Genomic DNA, 25978 nt, shown 5'->3' with positions numbered 1-25978 from the left:
CGGAATTGAACTATTTGTACGTTCGCGAAATTTTAACTGGAAGCAAGAGATTGTTGAAAATAAGAAAATAACTACAAAAATATAACGGTAAATACTGCGCTGTTGAAGCAAAATTACTCACCTATGATCCCGAACCCATTCGTAAATGTGGTTTTGGAAGGCCATAGTCTGCATTAATGCTAGGAAGAGTCGCAGTGGCCAGCGGGCTTTATAGGCTCTATGCGCCCACAGTCGGTGAGCGCCCGCCGTCACTCCCATTCCTGACATTATCGCGAAACTGACACCTGGAAGATAGAAATAAAATATTTACCAAATGGAAAGAAACAATTATGAAAATAAAAGGTTTTCTCAACATCAGCCTTCTTTGCTGTTGTTTTTAACTTCAACCCGCGTCCAGTGCACGGCTAGTGAATATGTTTGACTTCCACCGACTAAAACATTCTGGATCCTTCTACTGCTTAGGCCAGAGACATGGGATACATGACTGGCTGGCTCAGATACAGCCTAGCCCTTTCCCTACTATGTTGGTATCAGTTTTCAGCCTTTGAACTGGATGTAGGGAGGAACTAGTTAGGACATAGGTCACCCATCCACGGAATGTCTTCAAAAACTGTTCTAAAATTTTTAAGTCCAACTAATTCATGAAAAGTAAAATATCACTCAAGTTAGATTTGGGTGGGTGATGCTCCAGAAAAAAATAACACAAGTTAACGTCGTCATTATCCTCACAAAATCCTAAATTTTTAAGTCATCTATTAATAGCCTGAGTACTTTACGAACTTGGATAAAAATAATATATGTAGAATACATCAATCTACAGTCTCAAAAGTGTGGTGAGGATAATGACGTTTGTTTGTTGTGCGTCGACTTGTTTTACTTTTTTCCGGAGAATCACCCGGGTGTGTAACAAGAACAACTTATATTTAGACTTTTTATATTTAGATAACCCTGTTATTAGATAAATGAAGTTTTCAGATGTCGTAAAATAGAGTCGTAGGGGTAAAAGAAAAATAAACAAATATATGTGGGTTGTTAACTAAACACCAGTCAAGTGCTGTTTTGTAAATCGGAATGACCAAGTTACTGAATTCATCTGACACCTTCGCGTGTCAATATTAGCAACAGAATGAAGAAATGTAAACACAACGGTTTGTTGCATTACAATGTTTAATTCATATATTAGGTACTTTGAATATGACGGCAACGGTTTACTCAGTATATTCTTTTTAGTGCCGTATTATCCATAAGGCACTTTAGGCCAGTGCCTGGGGGCCCACCACTATGACTATGCATCTAAAAAAAGCTCGATAAATTTTTCACAGAATGAAAATAACTTGAACCAAGGGGGCCTCCACTCCTTTGTTGCCTCGAGGCCTAGGGGCCTCTTGGCCCTTAGATGCGGCCCTGATTCTTTTACAAATAAGAAAATTTCCTCCTTTCACATATAAAAACAATTGATCGCTTCACCAAGTTACGTAGCGATATCAATAAAATGTCACATTTTCATCGCTTTTTGCGCATGCTTTGTCGCCAATCATATTTCTATAATCCAAAACAAAAATTATCTGGTAGTTGGAGTTATTTCAATATATTTTTAGGAAGAAGGCAAATAAGGAGTAGGTATACAACCGGTCAAATACGAGTCGTACTAGCGAACTTGAGGTGTGTGTTAAAAAAGGTTGAAGAAAATCGGATAGGTAGCGGCTATTAAATTTGACGGTGACCCACACTTTATGATCGTAATAACAACCTTTGCTTAACCTCGATGTTTATTTTTTGTATATTTTGTTATAGCAGAAACACATACGTGAAAATTTAAACTGCCTAGCTATCACGGTTTATAAAAGGCACCTGGGTTCCAGTTTTGCTATTACAATGGCTGATGAAAGAATGAAAATTGGATTAAATCTGCACTATTCATATTATTAAACCATTTTCCTACAAAATAATTGGACGGGTTTTAGGCCTAGGAAGCGGTGGCGTGGCGATCTTAAGGTTAACCGCACGGGCTGGTTCCATGAGGCCCAGGACAGAGAATCGTGGAAAGATTTGAGCAGTGGGACACAGTGATATAGATAAAAAATAATAATTGCAAATTCATCACTGGGTGGAGCACTCACGGTCAATACTCAAAGAAAATAGGAATAGTTTCAAATTCATCAGCCATTGTAAATAGCAGATTCAGGGCGATAGTGACTGAAGGTCGGTCAGACAACGATGCCTCAGTAATAGAGTTTCGTTTTTGCCCTTTGGGTAAGTAACTCTCAAGAAAGGCAGTTACAAGTATTTTGCATAATTGTAATAAAGATACTAGTGTTATTAATTACTTGACTAAAGATTAACGATATCACGAAGGTTCAAGACACTTTATTTACAGTAAAAGTAGTTTTGTCCTTAATAAATGAAACACATTTAATTATTAAGAGTAATGACCAGATTTACCTTTTGTTTTTAATGCCAACATTTTCAAGAAAAATCGTTGTTTTATTGTAAATTGTTAATACAAGTAAATATTGCAATTCGATATACTGTCACATTTTAAAAATATTAACAGCCTGGTCATTTTTTGAAATATAATTCATTGATTTCATTTGATTTTTAAACTACATCAAGAATACCAGAAAATTCACAAAAGTCAAACAGCTTAGACTCAAAACGTTTTCAGATTGTCAAATATTGTATAGAACGAAATACCCACATTTTTGTATAAAATATCAATTTCTATGAAAGAACAAAGTTATTTTTTGCCCATAAAATTTGTGTGTAGACCTGTATACTAGTGAACTATCACTGGAATTTAACGATAAACTACAAGAAAATAAATAAAAACCTGGCGGATCAGCTAGAATAGTGAGTATATACATTTTTCTAAAATTTATTAACCATGTTGGTACAAGTAATGTGGGTGTAAGGTAAATTTTCATACGTGAGTTGGTAGGACCAAAAAAAAATGATATGTTATTATTTTTAAGGTTCGATACCCGAGGTTAAAATAGTTGCTGCGGTTTTAAATTTGATAGGTGACCAATTTTGTTGCCTAATCAGTTTATCTTAAGCCTATTTGTGCCTATTTTCTATCTATACTAATGTATAAAACTGAAGAGTTTGTTTGTTTGTTTGTCTGTTTGAACGCGCTAAGCTCAGGAACTACTGATCCAAATTGAAAAATTCTTTTTGTGTTGAATAGAACTTTCATCGAGGAAGGCTTTAGGCTATAAACCATCACGCTGCGACTAATAGGAGCGAAGATACAATGGAAAATGTGGAAAAAACGGGGAAAACTCTAACCACGTGGACGAAGTCGCGGGCAACAGCTAGTTTAAAATAATAGAACAACGTTTATGCAAAAGTGGGTAATTGCTGTAAGCGGATCAAAGTATATAATTATATTATTACACAGATAATATAATTAGTTTTCATATAAAACAAAACTTCAACATAATAATTCCCAAGCATTGTTACCGCCATTGCTAATCCCTTTGTCTAAATATAGATTTAGAAAATGTATGGCTCAAAATGTTTGTGAAAAGCCTCCGGAAAATCGCGAATAAAGCGGTAGTGTAGACAGAATTGTAGTAAACTAACAAAAAATATTTCTTCGTCAAATTTTTAGTAAGGCGGGGTGAATATCTGTGGACAGTTTCTGGGTAGGACGTGGGCAGTATCAGCATCTGATTGTTTCAACCTAAAGCATTCTACATTTCGTCAAACAAATTCTCCTGTTAATAAATAAAACAGAGCACAGAAAATATTTACAGTATAAACTATTATCTACCCGCACTGGATTGGTAGTGACAGTTTAAACGAATATTTATCAACAAACACAACGGCACCTGGGGCTAAGTTCGAAATGTTTTAGTGAAACTTGTCATATTGTGGACGACCTCGTTGTGTGGGCTGAATAGCCTATATTAAAAGAGGCATTGAACTTTACTGTTGAAATGAAATAGCTGAAAGGTTAACTTACCAAAGAGTATGGTCCAGAATTTGACTTTTCCGGTGAACATTAGGTAGAGGCCGTAGAATGCGGCGACGTGAAGATAGACAAAAGCCAGCACGTTTCTCCACACAACCTGCCATCTGCAATTACCGAGATTGACATAAATATAGCAGCAGCCATTTTAATTAGTTTAATAACTTGTAAATTGTCACGTGTTGCAAATAGATGTACATATTATTAAATTAAATATATTAGAATTGTTTTACCAATAATTATTTTATACTGTATGTGCTTATTTCTTAGCAACGGCTTTTAAATGTCGTTAATTATTTTCTACACACTAAAAGCATTTTCTTTTACAAGGAAAACTTGTCTCTATTTCATTCATGAACAAAGAAAAGTTAATAACAAATCACTGACTTTCTAAACTAATTGAAATTTGTGAAAGTCACATTTTCTTACACATCTCCCTGTCCCATGAGTCATATATGAACATTGCTTTCATTTAATTATTGTGTTTAGTGACGGGGCAGCCAGATGTAAGTGAAAGAAATAAATATATTCGATTCTTATACGATATTAGCCAAGCCACGAAAACTACTAGTTCATTGCAAAAAGATCGATTAACAGTGACAGCGAGTACAGTTTTCATGGTCTGATTTATTTTTTTGTAGGCTTAGACGAAGAAAAAAAATTCTTTAATCATAATAATAGTAACGGATCATTGGGTTTTTGCTGCCTTTTAGCTGTCAAGTTGAAACAACATCTCAAAGATTAAAAATAACCTTCACTGTATTTTTGAAATTCGAATAAGTTAAGACGTCAGTATTAATTGTGTGTCTAAGGTAGAAGCTTGAATTAAAATGAGTTTAAGAAATTGTAACATCAAAAGAAAGCAGTGTTTAAAGACTTAAGAAAACATTTATGCTGATATACTGAACCCTCAATCAATTTTAAGCCGCCGTTGAGTTTCATCTCTGGTACTTCATAACTTAAAGTACAGCTAAACAGTAAATAACGTTCTAAAGTCGTTTTAGTATTGATGAATAATACCTTATCCGTTACTTATTGACAGATGTTGTGATATTATACCTAAGTATAGAGTGCTGAATGCCTAACACCGCTTCATAAAGCGTCTATTTCAGTTGTGGAAAACAGATGCCGCTCTACGCCCTGTATTGCGCTGTCACGTTCCAACAACACATATTAAGAGTATATTACTTTAAGACGTGGTAGAAATCTCCAGGGATTCAAAGACAAATTTTCAGAGAATACTCGAAAATTCAAGTCAAAGTACATACTATTCAAATCATCATTAAGTTTAACAAACCTTTCCGCTTTTTCTGCCAAACGGAATCGTTAGAAAACGTGTGGAATATTTTCATAAGGAAAAACTTGTTGAAGGAAATTTACGCAAGCAATTCAGAAAAATTTTGAGGACATAATATGGCATTATTAACCTTTATTGTCAATCGTAACCAGGAATAAGGATACACTTTTTGGTAAACTTTTCTAAGGTTAATCTTATTGCCATCATTAATGCTGACTCTAACTAAGGTTTCGTGACGTCAGAAAAGGAGCTAAATAAATACTTTTTATTCTAATAATAAAATTATACATTCTGAAATGGGTTTGAGGAACATAGGATTTCACTAGCTCATAATAATATTGAGGATATACACTTGACTACATCAGTTAATCTGAAACTTTAAATTATCCATACATACCACCTGTTATCGACAAGAGATGGATGATTTAAAAAAGATCAAATTATTCCAATATTCGAAAATTAGTCATTTTACATACTTGAGAACGTAACAACATTGTGAGATGATTATAAAGGCTAATAAAGTGAGAGGCGTGAGTGAGTTTTATTTGTTCTAATGTCTTATTTTTTACACGATTATCGCCGGAATTTAACTCGCGACACGTCCTGTATAGCGGGTTTAACGTGGTAACGACTTGGATATCCTTTAAAGAAGTGATATCAATACATATTATAATACATACTATCCGTGCAATATATGAAATACATCTACTCGCCACACTATAAAAAATTATAATTATGAAAACATGATATTATATTATAGTATTTGTTTTCATGAAAAATTGAATTACATTTTACTGCTACCTAATAGCAAATAAATAAAAAAATCAGTTGGTACATTGCGCACTTTATTTATACTATTATTTTCCTCTCTAAACGTACTATTAACATAGGCTTCGTATTTGTTCGATTAAATAAACTGCTGAACGCGTCTATTAGTCTATGATATTGTTGTTCAGCAAATGATCTGTGTTCAAGCTAATTGTATTTGAAGTTCCAATATTATAGTATTGTTTTTGATTGTAGGGTAACCTTGCAGTTCAAGTATTTTTGTTGAATGGTGTAGTTGCATGAAATCTTGTGTTATATAATACTAGGTGTTGCCCACGGTCCCGCTCGATACTACTTGTATGCTAATCCAGGTTATAAACTATCTGTGTACTAATCTTCGTCTAAATCCCTTCCGTAGTTCTTGAAAGAGGAATAAGCATCCGTCAACCCATACATGGAGACTTTCGCGTTTATAATATTAGTAGGACAGCAGGTCCCAGATTCAGCTATTTACAATCCAATGGCCGATAAATGAATGGCATTTGGATTAAATTTGAAATTATTCGTATTCTCTTATGCGTTATGCCAACACAATAGTTGAAAATTCATTGTAATGACCTTGAGTGTACCGTCCCATCCTGAATTTCCAATTATTGTTTAGGAAACATTCTTAACAAAAGTGTAATTTTAAGCCAATTTTTAGGTAAGGTTAGGTAGAGTCCAGCAGTATTTATATATAGGTATTCATATAACGACCTTGTCGCTTAGATGGATTTCAAAGCACCGAGTATGATCGATCACAATGCTATTTAGAAGTCTGGAGTTTCAGTTTTAGTCGTTGTTTCGGCAGCCGCAGGTCACCAAACCTAAATCTAAATATATTCTGTTTCTGAAACTTGACCAAATTGGAAACCGAACTTTCGGGCAGACATTTATCTGTACTAATCTATACTAATATATAAAGCTGAAGAGTGTGTTTGTTTGTTTGAACGCGCTAATCTCAGGAACTACTGGTCCAAATTGAAAAAATGTGTTGAATAGACCATTCATCGAGGAAGGCTTTAGGCTTAAACCATCACGCTGCGACTAATAGGAGCGAAGATACAATGGAAAAAGTGAAAAAAAACAGGGCAGGTATTAATCTAGCTTATATCTTCTACCCACGGGGACGAAGTCGTGGGCAACAGTTAGTTAGATATATTTTGTTTACAAAACTTACTCATAATCTCTGTTCTTCTTTTGTCGTTCAGAAAATATTATATCTTCATCGTGTAGTTTTTTTGTGAGCACCGTACTGGCCATGAGTAGGGGGGTACCCGACAGCGCGGCCATCGCTCCTCTCTGAAAAAGAAAACATTTTACAACAGCTGTTTTTCGTGATTCTATGTGGATTCGTCTACAATGGTGAAAGCTTCTTGATGCAGCTATTTAAAATATTATATTGGCTCTGACACAATAGGCAGATTAGGATCTTAAAACCTACGCTAGACAGTCAATAAACGCACTTTAAGAAAATATTCATTGATAATGCTCTATCAGTTTATTTATAACAGGTTTAGTGACCATTTTCATTTGTTTTGCTTGTACTACTGGCTTGTAGGCGATGAAATAGTTTGGAAACTCTGAAATATAAAAGAAAGAATTTAAAAACATGGGCCCAACTCGCTAACTTTGAGTTTTTTATAATTATCTGTTTTTTTCCATTCTTTAAAAGTCAATATTGTATTTACCGTTAATTATTGCAGCTATTTATATGTTATTTTATAGTACTTATAACTTTAGTCTGCCGTTGGTTATTTCTTTTTGCAAAATTGATAAAATCATAAAACGACATTTACAACACCCTGTTCAGAAAAATAATCAATGTGATATTAGAATTCAAATAGATCACAATCTAGTGCACATAGAACAACGGTTGTACGACGGAAATTTGTTCTCAAAACGCGTAAAATAATGACCGTAGCTCCAAGTCTAAGTTTTACTATCACTTTATAGTGTAAATGTACAGCCGTTCATTTTTTTATGATCCATGTCATTCTCTCCAATCTACATTGCTGAGCACATCTTGTGATACCGCTATCTACTCTAATAAAACCACCTGTATCTTCTTTTTTATTTGTTGTTATAGCAATATGTACCGGAAATACATATATTTTGAAAATTGCAACAGCCTCGCTATTACGGTTCCTGAGATACAGCCTGATAACGGACGAACAGACAGCGGAGCCTCAGTAATAAAAAACAGTCCTATTTTTACCCTTTGGATATGACAGCCTGTAAATAGAGGAAATTTTAATTGTCGTCATTTCATTTTGTTTTGTAAGTCAATTTTAAGTTAATATTTTATTGTCTACGATTAAAAGTTGAAGCCAGTAAAGGTCCTCGAAATTATTGGAAAACCTCTTCTAAAAGACGATTTAATTACAACACGGGTGACCTGAAGACGGAAAACCTAGGAAAATTTGGAAAAAGACAAGCATAAAGCTAGAGCGTTTCTTTATCCAGACTGTCAGTTTGCAAATTGATTAAATTCCAAGTTTAAATCTTTTTTGTTTTATTTTCCTTTACATTAATATAGTAGACATAGCTGGACCTGGATGCAAAGGGCAAGAGACAGATAAAAATGGCTTAAGCAAAGGCCTATCCAGCGGTGGACCATTTAAGGCGTGACGATGATAATAAAGAAATATCGTACTACGCATTACCAATTACTGATGAAATCAACTTTTTGTTGAAAATGGAAAATTAGAGGAAAGGTTCTATCTCTACGTTTAATTGGTTACCGCACTTTCGATTTGACTTGTTGTACAGTTGTGCTCATAACCTTAATACGGAAATAACGATGCGCTCTATTCAAGTCTCTCTCTGCTCAAAATGCACCATCACGATGGGAGCCAGTGACATAAAAATAAAATATTTATTAAGCCATAAAAGGAGAGCGTGTTAAAATACGTAAATCTGATCAAATTAGCGGTAAAACTACGATGCGAATTCGTAAATAATTAACGAATTATAATCAAATAATTTTAAACACGAACACAAACGTGCTATATTTTATTTTTTGAGTAAATGAACAGCAGAATATTGCGTTACAAAATGAATAATATGATCATAGAAAACTGAAAATTGAAAATCAAAGAGCATACATTTTATTCAATTTATTTAACGGGTATACATGGTGCAGTTAGTACCTATAGTAAATTGAACACTGATAGTATAAAGAGCCTAATATATGTTTCGAGTAGGTAAAGGACGCTCAAAGATTGTCTAACTTTTTTAAGGTACCTAGACCAATGGAGTATAAGTAGGACAGGATAATAAGATGACTCACATCCCTTGTGAAAAGAAGTATCTAAACGCACGAACAAAATGACCCAGTTCCTTTAAAGTTTAAACGAAACTGCCCTTGGCTTTGGTCGGGAAATCGACGTATTAGCATTTAGCATTGTTAGGTCATTATTACGTTTATGTAATAACCGTCAATTATGTTCAACAAGCCGATGATCTTTGAAAATAATTCGTGAATAAACCTAGTTAGAAATGTTGTTGCGATGAAATCTAAATAGTGATTGGTATGTCACGCTTCTTGAAGGAAATTCGTATTTTGTGATTATTTTACGTATTGTGTAGGGTTTTAGACTTAGCTAGTATTTTTATAATGTCTTTAATAAATACCTTAAAACTTTATTATTTTTAAGTTTTCCTCATCAAATGCCAAAAAATAATTAAGCGAAATTTATTTGGCCATCTTTGATTATTATACCTACTGATGACACCGCAAAATAAATATTACGTGAATCTTCCACTTCCTTATGAGCAGTCTAACAGGTAGTCAACAGGACGTTGCGTAAATACTAGATCTGTGGTTATTTTTTTTTTAATTAATCAAATCTCCGTTGACATTGACCGATTGTAAACAAAAATGTTTTATTCTAGGATTTAGTCATAATATTTGGTAACGAAATATTTAGTTATTAGCATTTTCGTTTAATTTTTTTTTATTTAACGATTTTAATAAGGTACACGTCTTCTTAATTAAATAAAATCTCAAAATTAAATAGTTAGTGTTTTGTTTATCCTTTAAAACATTAATTGCGCATTGTTTCAAGTTTATCATGATTATTTTACTAGAAAAAGATTTCAGACAGTACTTAGATTTTTTATTTTATTTTCCTTTTTTTGTATTTAATATTAAAAATATTTTACCATAAAGCATATAAATTAGTAAGTAAAAAAAGTAAATAATTAAAATCATATCTATCCATGATAAAAAAATATATAAATGACTTATCTTTTACTTAGCTACAACAATAGAAAAAAAATGCTAAAAACTTAATACTCAAAAAATCAAATTAAATTGAAAACCTTTATTTGATGCCATGCGGTAAAAGTGACTGAAAATTGTAGGTACTTTAGTATCACACACTTTGGTGAACGATTATACCAAGACATTATTTTTGTGCGAACATTTGACTTATGCGTATTAATAGGATCGCCCGACGAGTTCTCGATCCGGAGCTTGTAGCACGATCCTGATAAATATGCGCTTGGGATATGAATTCGCCACACGAAAGGTAGGTATAATTAATATTACAATGTTATTTTTAAATGTATGCAAAAAAATAAAAGAAAGATCTAAACTAACTAACTGAAAATAGCATAAAAAGAACTACCTCTCACACAATATACAACACATTAAAAGTATTAAGAACGACAGTAAATATTTGACAGACTATTACACAATTTTAGCAGAAGAGACGAGAATCTTCAATAGGTAGCTCTAGAGGTTAATTATCAAATCAAAAAAGTAAAAAAAAAATCTTTGTTTCTATAGAAACCGTCTGAACAGAAAAAAACAATTAACTTAAAAAAACACAAGCCGAGTTAAACTTTGAACTTTTGACAATTAGTCTTTCAAACGAGATTTGTTTAATTATAATCGCTTTTCATTGTTTTCCAAGTTCTTGTTGTCGATTTGTTTTGATTATTCAATAGGTATTTCACAATAGACCTCTCTAAAGTCAAGTTGCCCATTGATATTCTATAAATGTGTATGTTTCTATGCGTAAACTTGCTTTTTTCCCGTTTGCCTGTAATTGTTACAGAGCAAAATTGTTTTAATACATTAAAAATGTACATCGAAATTTAAGATCTTTTAAAGCAGAAACATGTTAGGAATCGAAGACATTACGTTAATATTTTCAGCTCTATATTAAATAGGTGCAAGAGGCACCTATGATCGACACTGATTTACAAGCTGGCAGTGAAATACATAACATTTTCATCAAAAACATTTTGATTAGTTGATGTCAATTTTGTACGAGAAGTTAAATTATTGCATTTTACTTAAAACTAACCGTTTACATCATAAAGGCGTTGGTTCTCATTAAAAAAACTGACTTTTATATTATACGAAATGTACACAACAACTTACTCATGATACAGACCTAAGACAAAATGTCGGCAAAATATAAAGCACATTCTTCAAAATAAAATAAATAAATTCAATTTACGGAACAAACTTATGTTCAACTACATACTAACAGTACATTTAAAATAAATATTCCTATACCTTTAATTACATTAACTTTCCGAATAATACGTAAGTGATTAATAACTCCTTTGAGTAGTGTTCTCTCACGTCCCACTTATTCCAATGTCATAATTCGAAGCCATCGCGTATGAAAAGATATACAACCAGCCTCATATGAAAGCGTCGAGCGATTTAAATCTTATCACGTACACCTCTCACTGAGATAAATTCCTATTTGAGGCAGAAACCTAGTATTAAAACGAAACAGAAATTAATTTCTTAATTGGCTTTATTACTTAATACGACGAAAGCGATGCAGAGAAAAGAATAACTTTCTGCAAATAATTATGAATAACGCAAAAAAAAAAGTCAGACAGGACCCGAAGCTGGGCCTCCTACCTAAACGTATCAATTGCTATATAATATAACTTCGGTGACAAACAGGTCAAAATATTAATTGTATTCTATGAGGTGTTACGGTGGGCGTTTAGTCAGGAATCGTATGTTCTTCTTTTTGCTTTATTATTTGTATTTAATTTCTGACTTCTTTACTTTCAGTATCATGGTATACAACATACATGATACAATTCAATACACAATTGACAACAATATTTGTTAAAATGCAAATACTGAATGAATGAATTAAGAAGCCTTCTCTAAGTTATTCAATATTCTCGTAGCTCATAGCCAAGCTGTGTTCATCTTCTGTGCTGTTGTTTTAAATTTAAAACAATTTTAACTCACCTACAGAATATTCTCGATTCTGGCCTTCAGGGCTGTGGTTAAACAAACGTTATACATGATCAAAGCCACACAGCGTAGGCTTAGCATACTACCCATGTACCTATGTCAATAGTTAAATACCTAAACAAACTATATTGGAACCGGAATCGGAAAATTTGCTCAGATTTTCGGAAAGGTCACTCTGATGGTAAATAAAAGAATCTTCCGACAACAATTTTTTAAATATTTTTAGTATCGGGGGATTTTTAGGATGTCGATATACAAGTTGTTGTGCTAAAATCACAAAAAAAACGAGATATAGAACCTAGATACATTCACTCATTTCAAATATCTCAGCATACCTTCCACGATTCATTATAACAACTTATAATTATATATTCTCGATACTTTCCTCTCGTTACATACTGACACACAATAGTCCCTCTACAATCCTCTTCTTCAATCTTAACGAACAAAGACAACGCTCGAAAGTATGGAGATGAAAGATTAAACTCTCGTGATTTATCGAAACAAAATGTCATATCCATTTGAGGGTTATTTATTGACGTTAAAAATTATAGAAATTACACTTATAAATGATCTTATTGTTAAAACTAGCTATTGGTTGCAGGCCCGTCCGCTGCAAGTCGAAAATGATCTAACGAGAACATAAAATCAGGAATAAAACTATCCTATATGTTAATCCTGGCTATAAGCTACTTGTTTACCAAGTTCCGTCTAAGTCCGTTTAGTGATTTTTGCGTGAAAGAGGAACAAACACCTTTTCATCCGTACGTACGAACTTTCACGTTTATAATATGAGTAATTATTTGGCTGGCTGTTGAAAAGTATCCCTGTATAGAGGAGGTAGATGATTATTTAATATAAACAACTATCAAAAAGATCGCATTTTCGTTTTCCAGTATTGTATTACTCGATAAGTTCCGATGTGTTCCCCGCGCATTACCATCAAAGATCTTATTACATCTAACCACTTAAGGTACGAAGTAGTAATTGCTCCCTCATGTAGTCGGTCAGTAAAATGTTAATAACAATGCATCGCAAATAAGCCATGTTGCACGCGAATGATAATTCAAAAAATACAACTTAGCCTTGTTTTTTTTTATATTTGTGTATTTATTTATTTTAATAAAACAAATTAAATATTTATTTTTATAAACAGAACGGACGTTATAAATAATATTAATTAAATTTTAGAACTGTGTATTGATATAATATCTGAATTGATTTTTAGCATTTAAACAAAAAAGTATTACGGATTTACTAATGTCTACCCGTGAAACAAAACACTTTAAAAATTAAACGCATTAGCTGGTATGAAGTGCTGATAGTTGTTTATTAAAAACCTTTCATTCCGCTATCTAAAAAATCTAAGAATCGTGAGAATAAACACGTATTGGCTGAGCTCGTCATCCTATTCTTTTATTTGTTTGTATCTTTTGTAATAAATTTGCGCTAACAAGTACTAAACATCATGATTGTACATCCATTACCGTTAATTATGATAAAAAAGGACAATAGTCAGCATATTCACATTTTCGTGTGAAGATAAGGACCTACATTCCAACGCGTTGTTTCTTTATACTTACATTAATGTACTAAGATGGGTGTTTGTTCTCTAACAGTAAAATATTCGAAAGTTAAATCATTTAGAAAATGAAGGAAAGGTGACAAGAGCGCACTTTCACAATGGCCATATAGCAAGTGCCATTGAGCGCTGCGTTATGCCATGTGTGAAGCTGTGCTCATATCTTTGTTGACTAATTACTCAAGAACCGCCTGTACAAATACACAATCTTTGCCCAAAAGCCGAAGCAAATATGGCCTTTAAAATCAGTGTTTCATGGCTCCAAAGAAGCGAAAAAAAAAATGAACAACAAAAAAAAAAGGTTAAACCTCACATTTTATGCACGGTTATCATTTTTGTATTAAATATTCCGAATACCTACCCTTACCTACCTACCTTTCAAGATCACTATGCAGCCTATTTAAAAAGGTTTTGATCTTAAATCGATGATTTAAAAACCTTTTTAGACGTCTCAAACATTTGAAAGGCGTAGAAAATTAGTTTTCTTTGTTAATAATGGTTATTAGTGTTGTAAGTGTAGTACGAGGCGAACTGGTTGTAAGATGCATTCTTGCAATCTTTGGACTCGATATGCTAACTGTGTTCGCGTTTGGCTCTCCAAATACATCAATGAAAGCGAGTTTTATGTTGTAAATCGATGTAAAGTCACATACATAATTCTCTACCAAAATTAAAACTGAAAGTCTGTTATTACACAATTTGAAACGAGTTATTGAATTTTAATCGAAGTCGTTAGAGAAATTTATCATAAGAGATTATGCAGTCTTTATTTAGAGGAATTCTGTTCTTTATTGAGGTGTGCCTAAAGAATTGTTTACGTTTTCTGTCACAGAGCAATAAACAATGAGATGTCGAACATTACCATCGCCTAGATAGATCCCGGCTATAGATGATGATGATAGTATCGTAACTTAGAAAGCCGTAACAATACACCTGTACGCTCTCGACACTGATTCATATACATTTATTCCGATTTATGATTACTTGCACAGCCTTCAATTACAAACAGACATACGGAACCTACTTTCTTCTAATTTGTCCATTGTACAATAAACATTTTATGCAGCGTCAACTGACATTGTGTATGAATTTTAAGAATTGACACGTACTTTTTGTATGCCTCATGTGGTTGTCTAGACAAACCCATGTATTCTCTACACACAAAAGATTTACGATGTTTGCGAAAGCAACAAGTTGGAAGTGAAAATAATAAAAGGGGAACGGTACTTTTTAACATCATTCGAACACCATAATAGTACATCGACGACCACAGAGATCTTGAAACATCAAACGTAATAATTGTTCGCAATACAGCGCCACTTACTTTTACTTCCTTTCGAAGAAATGTAAATAATGGGAACGAAACTTGTTGTGTGCTTGACCTCGACTGAGTAAAGCCGATAATATTGCGTTGGGATCGTCGACACTTTCACCGGATAGCGAGTGACGAGATGTGGAACCTGTAGAGAGTGACCACGTGGTGCGCGGCGCTGCCGGCTACCGGCCGAGAGTGAATCGTTGTGAAGTACCGCTCATACGCAGCCTCCAAGCCCACACCAGATAGCTGTACTCTACTACGGCCGTGGAAAAGAACCAGCCGAAGAAAAAATTAGGCTCGAACAGTTACTTTAACTCCAAGCTTACGTTGCGTTTTTTTTGTTACAATGTTCTTCGTTCCCAATAGGTTGGATGAAGATGCGTGTTAACATTTTGGATAGTAGTTTGTGACGTGATCAGCTGTCGGTAGCTCTTTATTCTTATAGAGTAGGTTACAAAAAAAGCTTGGTTAGTTAAGATTATCTCGTAAACCTGCTTCTAAGATTAGGTTTCTTGAATTAATAATTCAACTAAATGACAGATATTTGTTTGCAAATCTGATTCTCACCGTATAAAGAATAAATGGTGTGAACCATCTAAAAGGCTATGTAAACACATATTGCATCCGGTAAGACAATTTTAATCTGCGTTTAGAAATAAATTAAAATTTAATTAAAAAGCGACAATTGTGCTTTTTATGTTAGCAAAATTTAATTATTTTTTTTACCTTTAAATTACTTTAAATTTTAATAAGTGAATAATATACTAACAGATACTTATTTAAAAAAAATGGCCTGAACGTCGTTAGGTACCTACTGGTGGCCTACCACCACTTTAACTGTTAAGTAATAATATTTTCAATTGTAGATCGGGAACTGCCGCGCTTTGTAAACTGAAGTCCACGCAGACGGAGTCGCGGGCTGCAGCTTGTGTTACATAAAGATTACTATTTACTACTACTTACATGGATATGTTTAAGACAATTTCCATATCCATTCTAATAGTTCTGACTGAAATCCCTTACATGCTGAAATATGTTCAGATAAGTTCGGAAATTGAACGTCACCACACCAATCTTTGAAAGAGTACTTGAAGTAGATTGACAGAGAACTCATATCGTATTATTATAAAAATGAAAGTAACTTAGATATTGAGATTTGAAGCTATTGAGAACTACATTTTTACTCTTCAAAGGATTTTATACTAACTGCATTAATTTCAAACAGGGTACAATTTTGGTACTTTTAAGTTAGTAGACCGTTTCCTGGGGTATGTTACCAATGCTTTAAATATTTTAACGAGATATAAGAAAACAGTAGGTAGAAATTCTAATTAAGAAGATCAACTAATTAAGAAGACACATAAGATTTAATTTCTTCTTAAATTTAATAAGGAATCCCGTGTAAGAGAAAACCAATCAAGTAACTACACAAAACTTTCATTCGCAGTTGACTCATAAATAGTTAACAAGCTATTAATATCGTAACTAAAGTAGTACGAAGCCAGCTGACCTTGATATTCACCCAAATCTTAAACCGTAACAGTTACCGTTAATGACATTCGTTACGTTCATTTCTAATGCAAATGAAAAAAAATGTATAGGCCCGGCCGTCACTACACCAGAGTAGACAAACTAACACGTACGCGTAAAAACGTTAAACAGATATCATACGTAGAAACCTTTTTATGCAATAAAATTAATCTTAGTCATAGACTAGATTCATTCCATTTTATAGAGAAAACGTAATAGACGCTCCCTCGTTGCATATTTTTTTTGGTCGAGGTCACCACGCTATACCCGCTGAGCGCAACGTCTAGTGATTTCGATCCCCAAGGAGGCAAAACATTTTTGTGATCCACAAATCTGGGTTTGGGCCACAAGTCTGGGTGTCTTTGCGCATGTGACTTGAATATTTGTGAGAGTTCTAATCCTCTACTTTTCCCTATTCCACTCGTAGATCATTGTATTTGGAGCCATAATTTTAATTTTCACAGTATTTGAAAACACCTCGGAGGTCCATGTGGCTTAAAACTTGGACAACAATTGTACATCAACTACTTACAAGAAGAATCGGGCCTACGTATTTTTTTAATTCCGTCTACGAACTGACAATTATTTAAAAACTTCGACCAAAAATATCAATAGAAAAGTCTTTGTCCAAGTTGATCTAAAATTATCATACGAAAACAGAACATTTCTTGGTCTATAAATAGTAGACATCACTTTTTCTCATAAGCAACTTTACTTATAAAGAAAGCAGATCATTAGCAAGCGTTCTCTATGATAATAGTAAAATATATACTAAAATGGACATTCATATCCTCTTAAAGAAAATTAATCAATCATTCGCTTCGTTAAAACAATGACAATAACGATCTTTCTTTAGTGTGGATAAATTAATACCAGCCTTTAATATCAATTTAAGTGTCGTGGAAAAATAAGAAGAGTTAGTAACCGTTTTGTTTCAATCACGTGAGCACTTTCTATAAGCATATAACTATCATTAAGGAGGTTTAATAGAACTTATACACTGTATTAAATACTCTTTAATAGAAGATTACTTATTACGACTTTTTCTTCTACAAATAAGACTATATTTCTTTTCTCTCTTGCTGTCTGTCAGTCTACTTTAAGGTCAAAGATTCTGTTGAACGTTGATTGAATCGCCAAGCCAAGCGACCTAAGCCCATTGTACTGAGTAACACATATCACATAGAAAATATTTGTTGTCCAAAATAACAGTGACAGACAATATAGATTCATAGTTCCCAAAAGGCTCAGACTCCTTTAGACCGGACTGCTAGCCAAAAGATAGATTAACACTATAGAGTACCCTTTGGTAACGATCGTGAATATATTCATAATACCTATATATAGTTCGACTGCGCAATCCAATTTATACATACGTGTGTAAGAATTTGTAAAGCGTTTGCCAAGTTATTAGGTAATAAGTAATACTACAAAACATGCATTATTTTGCCCTTACAGTACATTTTTAAAGGGAACGACTGCGAACAGAATGCGCTGCGTGCAACGAATTGTTTTTAATAGTTCTAAATTTGAAATACGACTTGACATCAATTTATGTTCTCAAGTGTCTTTCAGGTTAACTTCACATCTACTACAATCTAATAACAGATCCTTTTACTGTAAGAGTTAAAGCGACTTAAAAGTGAGTTGATTTTTCTCGTTGAATAAGTAAAGTAATTTGCAAGTGTCGTTTAAGTTTAGGTCCAACTTTGTTTCCGAATACTTTACAATTCGCATGTCCTAGAAACAGTTGGTCGTAAAGTTTATTCAACCAACACAAAGAGGTCGAACCGATGCACTGTTTAGCAATTTTGCTTGCCTTTACAATGCTTAGAAATATCTAGAATATTTTGCTTTATTTTCATGTTTTAAATATTTATTTGCTTTGACTAAATCTTGAAAGAACGACACGGAGAAATGAATTTAAAAAATATATTATGAACATTAATATATTTTAGTGGGCAGCTGGTTTAAAAGATAGTTTTAAAACGACAATATTAATCAAATTTTAAGTAGGTTTATGTGTATGTATTACAAATGCGTGTATTAAGTGTATATTGATTGAAAATTACATTTTACGAATCCGAATATGAATAGACATAGTATACATTCGTTGATATATATTGTACAAGCCTGAATTGAGGTCAAACAGCGAGTCTATGGTTGTTAACACAAGCTAGACGATACTAATTGATACTTAATACAAAATCTATTTATAAAAAAAAACATTTTGTTAAAATTGTGTCAAATTCAAGGTCTTGGATGCATCATCATTAATGCAAACAAAACTCATTAGTAATCATCTGTTGTCAAAATTAGCAATTCGTATTTATTTCTGTGCAAACGTGTTTGATACCAAAAGTTTCTTTGCCGATTAATTAAATTAAAAAGTAACGTGACCGCTATCACTTTCTAAAATTTTAATAATAAGCACTTTTACTTATTTTTAAGCAGTGTGCAATATGACATAATTGGAACCTCCTTTAAGGTTGCCTTTTTTTCTCTATCTCTCTCTTATTCTTTGTTTAGGTTATTTATATGCCAGTATTATTTTATTGCTGAGAAACGCCAACACGCGAGGTCGAGGAAAAACTTCTGCCGATTTCTTTGACGAGCGATCGTGTGTTTACTAACAAGAATGGTATCTTTGAACACGATTTTAATTAATGCTGATAATGTAACGTAAGGAGTTTTATAAATTTCTGTTTCAAATTAAAAGGAAAAATATAATAATTTGCTTACGTCAACTTCTAACTAGGCACGTACTTATGAACTGCACACTTTACGAGTTTATCTGGCGGCAGAGTAAAAGTAGAGTTTAAAATCTCGAAGACTTGCGTTGCTTCGAGTACGAGGGCATAAAGTGGGGGATGCAAAGAAAGTTGTTACCAAGCGGAATAATGACATCAGAAAATAGCTCTAAGTAGTCAACATACCATCAAGTCGTAAATGTAATTGCCTGTCTGTTAACTAATTCATTATGAACAAACCAGGAGACTGGCAATAAAGAAAATAAATAAACACGGAGAGGTATCTCAAACGGAATTTCAAGATATTTTGATTAACACAGTCAGTATACCTTCATAAGCATACTCATGCCATTTAGGTATTCACATACAAAAACAGGTATTCTCTCCAAAACAAAAAATGTGTCTCAAAATTTCTAGGCGTTAATTTATATTTTCAAACGCATAAAAAATAACGAGGCCGGTGTAATTTAAAAATGATTACGAATAGCATTAACACAGAAACATTCCGATGTGAGATGTACGGCGCTAGTCTCAATGTTAATAAGAGCAAAACCCAAACCGCGGCCCTAAAACAAAATTGTAGCAGTTACACAGAAATACTCGTGAATAAACATCTACTACTAACTCTATAGTATAACTGGATCGAGAGGTTTTGATAATTATAATTAATGCAATACATTTTTTTAGGGAGGTATAGCAAGCCTACTAGAAAGAAAAGTTGTTATATTCTATTTGGTTCAAAAGATACAAGCTATGCTAAGTTTGAGGGCCACTGTATAAATCAAATATAATTAGGTTGAAATAAAAATAGATTGCCGAAGTTTTCGTGAGCAGAGACACTTAATTTATTCTTATTAACTTTATTCTAATAACGAACGAATTGCGAATAGGGAATGGCTGAAGGAGTAACAAACATTTTTGTCGTCTTTAAGAGCGAAAATTTAGAATTCTTGTTGCTCCAACACTCAGCTCTTAAACTTAGGGATAGCCTTCATGGAAAACACGGTGGGCTTAAACAAAACACGTGATTCTTCAAATTTCGTAAGAAATTCCAAATGCTTCCATTTTGGAATATAATGGTGAACAAAGTAACTGTAGGACGCAAACGGGTCGCAAGAAAACCAATTATTTTCGAGTTTTGCTTAAATGTTGGCCGCATTTAGTTGAAGCTTGACAATCATTTTAATGACGAACGTCAATTCACGGGTAACGGATTCAAAATGACAAAATGAATGTATAATGTACGTTAAGTTTCTAATAAAGATGTTTGATCTTCACAAACGTCTTTCAATACCAGTCTGTCTACAAGATGTACCATTGTGTCACATTTATGATGACCATAAAATATCTGACACACTAACTAGACTCGAAATAACTGTTTGTCACAAATATTTGTAGAAAGCTTATGAATATTTTGGATTGTATTGTTGAATATTCAATTTATTATTGTAATGTACTTGTTCAATACAATTTACGTTAAACGATGGATATTTCACGACTTTATTTTATTTTAACATTATTATGGTAAATACTTAAATGAATTTTATTTGTAGGTACAAGCGTAATGTTCCCGTTCTGCGAAATGGTAATTCTTAAATAAATCCATCTCAATCAACATTTTTTACAAAAGCAATCTGTCAGTATTATAATTACATATGTTTATATTACATGACAGAAATTTATTACAGCATATATAAGGGTAGTTAAGATAATAATTGTGCTTGACAATTTTTCTAGTATTTTTAAGGATAAAAGGACGCTGTTATCGAAACTAAACTGTTTAATATATTTAAGTTTATTTGTATGTATCTGTTACGAGCTGATATCATCAGCAATTGTTAATGGAAGGAAGGATATATAAATAGAACAAGGATAATTTGTAGACAAATATTTTATTACATCCTCGGAAGAGCTACCTTAGGTATCAAGCTTCGCCGAAACCCATTGTTATTGTGCTTCTTTTGAGGTAGTTTCAAGATATACTCTGATGTTTAATTGCACACCAGTTCAGTAATTTTTGTGTCTACAAATGTAGTTAATAGCATCATTTTGAATTCCTGCAGAAATAATCTACTCTCAGATAATAAAACTGAAGAGTTCGTTGACCGTGCTAATCTCAGGAACTACTGTCCCGGTTTAAAAAAAACCTTCAGTTTTAGAGAGCCTATAATTAAGGCTATAGGGTTAACATATACCATCAAACTATGTTTTTGATTGAAACAGAGCAGTTATGAAAACTTTCATCTTCATAGTCACGTGCAGCAACTAGTTATTACAAATATAAACTATCAACAGTTCCTCCTAAACTAAAATATATCATTAAGTTACTAATTATTAAAACGGACGAAGTATAAACTGCATGTACTCGCCAATCGTTACCTGTCATAACTTACTTAAACGAATATTTTACCTACACTGTTTATATATTTGAAGGAAAATACGAAAATACCGTTCACATTGAAAACTTGAATGGAATTTCCTTGAAACGTAAGTCCTATTTCATTTACATTACGCTAACCATGTTGCCCAATGTTTAACTATAATAGTGGGGTTTTAACAGTCCTGAATACTGAAACGTTGTTATGAAATGTATTTCTAAGTATTGTATAGTTAGTGAAACTTCTTGGTACCAAGTATCTTCTATAGAAATAAAAACAAATGACGTAAAAATAATCCCACTTATATCCCACTAATCCCATATTATATAGGCGAAAGTTTGTGAGTGTGTATGTTTGTTAGTTCTTCACGTCAAAACGGCTGAACCGATCTTAATGAAATTTGGTATGAAGTTAGCTGACACCCTGGATTAAAAAAAGGCTACGATTTATTACGAGAAAATATCTTATTTTGTAACCACGCGGACGAAGTCGCGGGGAACTTAAATAACTTTGTTGGGTCAAATCTCAGTCTGAAATAGTCTTAGTGCCAACACTTCGTGATTAAGGTACTGAGATGCGCCTGCGGTCGCGACGCCATTGAATCTTTTAAATGCAACATAGCCTTCAGTGTCTCGTCTGTTCACTGTCATACTAAACTGTATTCTCCATGGTTCATATCACAAAATAACTGCCATACGTCGTGTTCAAAAAAGCCTCGAACCTTATTTTTTTTCTCGAACCCACCCTCTTTACCATTTGTGTGCAACTTAAGAGTTAAACTTTCCTTTTAAAACACCTCCTTAAGAATATTGGACAAGCTCTCTCTGTCAACTTGCAATTAATGCTCTCTAAATAATCTATTTACATATTTTTCATCTAAACGGTCAAGATTATACAGATTTAACAGATTCTGCAGATTATACATGTCTTTTTTTATTGCAATGGTATTTTAATTAAATAATTATGTTATAAATAATCCGATCAATTGCATCTCGAGACTAACACCAAATTACATTATACAATTTTATTATTTAAATTTACGTTTGGGTTCTGCAATTTGAATGCCTTCAAAATAATTAATACAATGACAGAAATAATTTAATTAAACCGTTTTTATTAAATAAATATCAAGTGGACTTTTTTCAATATATTATTTGCTACTACTTTTATGTAATACTCTAATAAATGTTCATTAAACATTTTTTTGAAATAAAACTAAAACTAGAAAGAAAGTTGCATCTACAAAAATGATGAATGAATTATTAATAAATTTGAATAATAAATTAATTTTATTTTTGTAATGAGATAATCAGCATGACGCTATTTTATGCCTTAGTTAATTTTTGCTTCTTCCTTAATTAAACACGATTATTACTTTTCCTAATTTTTGGCTATAATCACAAATGCAAAATAAAAAAACTTACCTTATTTAAAATATGTAGAGACGATGATTTGAATCCAGAATAGAACACACACCTTTAAAAAAAAATAGCACTAGAATAAAAATGTAGATGGCGGTATTTTAGGGCATGAGCACACCGAGCGTCCGTGACACTGCGCACTGGTAGGAGCTTTGAGTGGCGCGTGCGCATCCAACTCTTACTTATAGTTTCAGCCGCGCGGTGTAACACTTTCCCCACCTATCTTCATCTCTTCGCAAATGTAAGAGAATTTCTCTTTAGTTTTTGTTTAATAATATTATACCTTAAATTGTAGCACTTTAATGCTATATAGTCATTTAGCTTTATTTTATAGAGATTATTCAAAGTTTTTTTATAAGACACTTTTGCGGAGGTACCTAGAGTTTATTCTAATTTAATAATTATAACCACTAATTGGTTGAGTATTTATTTTCGAATGCTGTTGCATTGCATTCATGTTTAAGACAAGTTTGACAGCAACAGCAAAGTTTCAGGAGCATAAAAAAAAAGTTGAAGTAACTGGTTAAAAAGATAATGACAAGTTAATATTATCTAAGTTTCTATAATGTGGTATATGTTTATTCTGTTTCGAAACAATTCCAAGAGGAATGAAACAAGATTTTTGTTTAATTTTCATGAAAGCCTTTTGTTTGTACATAGTAGTATATATCTACTCTGTTTTAGCTCTTGGGTATATTTAAGTAAGACAATGATTTCTACTTGTAAAAATAAATAGAAGCTTGAATATACTTTATGCTAGTATAGGAATGTTATTTATTTATTTTTGAAGTAAAACCAACAGTTACAATTACATGAATAATTGATAAAACCAAGTAAGTTATGTTTAACGTACTAGTGTTACAAATAGTCCGATTTCTTGATCCATTTGGAGATAAGGTACCAACGAAATAAAAATAGTGCCAGTGCGAGTCAGACGTGTTAGTCAGACATAAAGAGCAAAAAAAAACTTATTTTGCAGAAGAACAACATTTTTTTTTGTATTGATATAGCTGCAACAGCATATTATCACGATTCGTGAGATACAGCCAGATGACAGACGGATAGGCAAGACATTAATGGAGTGCCGTTTCGCTCTTTGAGTACGGAATCCTAAAAAATCATATTATGAAGCATTTAACAAAAAGACTAAAAAATTAAATCTGTATGATGGCCTTGTTTTAGAGTAGTATTCAACAGTGCAGGTATGTATAACAAGTTATGCCTTTTTTGAAAACAAGTTTTTTATTATTTTTTGCTCTGGACTCAAAGTACTCGAAAAGACAAAACCTTTTTCCATCTTAAAGCTCCTTTGACCACCTTCCAGCACCAGCATCAGACCAGCTCTATAGCATGTCAAAATATTACTTTGTCACGCAATTTACATCTTCTAATATATAAATTCCCGTGTCACGATGTTAGTTACCGTACCTACTCCTCCGAAACGGTTCGACCGATTTTTATGAAATTTGGTACACATATTGGGTAGGTCTGAGAATAGAACAACATCTATTTTTCATACCCCTAAGTGATACGCTCACACGAAACCGTGTGTTTTTATTTTTTTTATAATGTGGCATTAAAAATACATACAACTAGAAATAATTTATTAGGAAAAACAACGTTTGCTGGGTCAGCTAGTAATATATATTATGTCAAAATTTCAGCTCAATCGAAAATCGGGAAATGGATCAAATTCAATTTGCAATATATGATTACAGACAGACAATGGGGCAGGTGATATTGAATAACGTACTTGGCCGAACTGGAGGCCCTTGTCCGGACGTTGTCATCCCGCTCGGTCATTCTGCTGGGCGACCTGAACGCCAAAAGTACGGCTTGGGGGGGGCCGGCAACTAACCGACGCGGGGAGCTAGTGGAGGAGTGGGCCCTAGGTCTGGACCTGACCCTGCTCAACCAGGGAAGAGTCCAGACCTGCGTCCGGCACAATGGCGGGTCCATCGTCGACGTGTCGTTCTGCGCTCCATCTATTGCGGGGCGCGTCACAGACTGGTGCGTCGAGGATGTGGAGACGCTGTCTGATCATAGGTATATTCGGTTCAGCGTCTCGACACCTGGAGGACCGGCGGTTCGGCCTGCAACGAACTCTGGGACTCCACGATGGGCCCTAAACAAATTAGACAGGGAGCTGCTGATCGAGGCGGCCATCATCACCGACTGGTTTGCACCGGGGAGGGGCCGCTCAATTGACGTCGAGGCAGAGCAATTTCGTAGGACAATAACCGCAGTGTGCGATGCAGCGATGCCTCGCGTCCGAAGGCGGCCGAATCGTCGTTCGGTGTATTGGTGGTCGCCGGAGATCGCAGCTCTCCGCGAGGCGTGCCTGGCGGCACAGCGAGCATACACTCGCCACCGCTCCAGGCATGCCCGACGTGAAAGGGACGAGGCAGCAGAGGCTCCCCTTTACAGAGCCTACTGCACGGCGAGGAGCAGTCTCCGCGTCGCCATTCTGCAGGCCAAATCTGCAGCGCGACAGGAGATGCTGGAGGCTCTTGATAGGGATCCGTGGGGGCGCCCGTACTTGATGGCTCGGAACAAGCTCCGGGCCGCGGCGCCTCCGATCACGGAGACCATGGAGCCGCAGCTGCTCCGGACCGTAGTCTCGTCCCTCTTTCCACCTCGGACTGACTTCGTCCCTCCGGTGGCTGGCGTTTCTCATT

General features: G+C 33.9%; 1 protein-coding gene across 1 annotated transcript in view; it reads right to left on the bottom strand.

Annotated features, from left to right (window-relative positions):
• Positions 1-23545, bottom strand: part of LOC113497104 (acyl-CoA Delta(11) desaturase-like) — a 31088-nt gene extending 7543 nt beyond the window's left edge. Inside the window, exons 1-4 of the mRNA XM_026876488.1 lie at positions 23304-23545; positions 7258-7379; positions 3968-4080; positions 122-284 (exon numbers count right to left, since the gene is read on the bottom strand). Coding sequence (XP_026732289.1) covers positions 122-284; positions 3968-4080; positions 7258-7370 — 389 coding nt within the window. The 5' untranslated portion in view covers positions 7371-7379; positions 23304-23545. The remainder of the gene's footprint in view (positions 1-121; positions 285-3967; positions 4081-7257; positions 7380-23303) is intronic.
• Positions 23546-25978: the final 2433 nt, after the last annotated feature.

The sequence above is a fragment of the Trichoplusia ni genome, chromosome 9, assembly GCF_003590095.1.
Source record: "Trichoplusia ni isolate ovarian cell line Hi5 chromosome 9, tn1, whole genome shotgun sequence".
Lineage (NCBI taxonomy): Eukaryota > Metazoa > Arthropoda > Insecta > Lepidoptera > Noctuidae > Trichoplusia > Trichoplusia ni.
The sequence above is the reverse complement of the archived record's forward strand: the minus strand, read 5'-3'. Positions and strand labels throughout refer to the sequence as shown.